This window comes from Aplysia californica, unplaced genomic scaffold (genome assembly GCF_000002075.1).
Source record: "Aplysia californica isolate F4 #8 unplaced genomic scaffold, AplCal3.0 scaffold01587, whole genome shotgun sequence".
NCBI classification, from domain to species: domain Eukaryota; kingdom Metazoa; phylum Mollusca; class Gastropoda; order Aplysiida; family Aplysiidae; genus Aplysia; species Aplysia californica.
In genome coordinates this window covers 34,454-35,647 of record NW_004798857.1, presented here as the reverse complement: position 1 = coordinate 35,647, position 1,194 = coordinate 34,454, and the positions used below count along the sequence as shown (strand labels likewise).

Here is a 1,194-nt window from a genome sequence, read left to right as displayed (position 1 = left end):
ACCCTCCCAACCCCCCAGAAGAGACCAAAGACGCGGACGTGCTGGCCCTCAAAGTGCGAGCCATGGTGGACAGCATTCAGCTAGGGATCTGCAACGAGACCTGTCTCTTCATGCACTCCAAGGTCGAAGGTGAGGTGAAAAATGACCGCTTCCTGGTGCCGGCCGGCCGGCTGGCCAGTGTCCACTTCCTGTCTCTACACGCGGGTGGTTGGTGGGTGCTCTGGTGTTGTGGATTGCTCCTTGTTTCCTATCAAACATCTCTTGTCCTCATCTCTCCTCCTTGTGGGTGGTTGGTGGGTGCTCTTTTGTGGATTGCTCCTTCTTTCCTATCAAACATCTATTGTCCTCATCTCTCCTCCTTGTGGGTGGTTGGTGGGTGCTCTGGTGTTATGGTTTGCTCCTTCTTTCCTGTCAAACAACTGCAGGTTCCGTCTAATAAAGACCCCTAACTTTGGAATACATTTTCTAATTCGTAAAACAAAACAATTTTGTTAAAAATACGCTCACATACGACTCACTAAGAACAGCACCCTGCAGGTTCTGTCAAATGTGTCGCGACGTCGTGGAATCAGGCGCTCGTCAATTTTTGGGGCATATGGAGTTATTGGTGTCATCTTAAAGCCTGTCCATTTGCCTTCCTTTGTAGGCTCCCTCTGGAAAAAAGCGCGGACTTTGCGAATAGAGTTACCCTACTTGTGTGAAAAACTATAAAAGTGAAACGAACAAGCTGTCCTATTCCTCTATTCTTCTTCTGGAGAAACGAAAGAGAGCTTCAAAACAAAGACTGCAGCACCATCCAAAATCCGAAGCCGTTTTTTTTGGCTGTGTGAACAATCTTGTTATGTACGATCTTTGGCGCTTCATAAATGCTATTTATTACTTGTACGTTCACTTGGTTTCAGCGGTAAAAATAGCGAGAAAATGGGCGCCAAAGTTTGGTAACTGCAATAGCTGAAGAGTCCCCTGAAAACTAAAAAAATTACATGTTTTGAGCTTTTAATCAACGTTTTTAACTACAATTCACACGGAAATGTGTTTTTATTTGGACATAAAAGGGTTGAACAAAAAAATCCAAATTTTGATGAAAATTGCAAAACTGGTGGGAAAATGTCAGTATCTCCAATTTTGTTATTTTGACGAGCGCCTGATTTCACCATGATGCCTCAGATCTTTTATTTTGTAACCCCCTCCCCC

General features: G+C 44.4%; 1 protein-coding gene across 1 annotated transcript in view; it reads left to right on the top strand.

Annotated features, from left to right (window-relative positions):
• Positions 1–1,194, top strand: part of LOC106013944 (vacuolar protein sorting-associated protein 13A) — a gene marked incomplete at its 3' end in the record, with an annotated part of 50,148 nt that overhangs the window by 17,827 nt on the left and 31,127 nt on the right. The window contains 1 exon segment of the mRNA XM_035973651.1: positions 19–207. Coding sequence (XP_035829544.1) covers positions 19–207 — 189 coding nt within the window.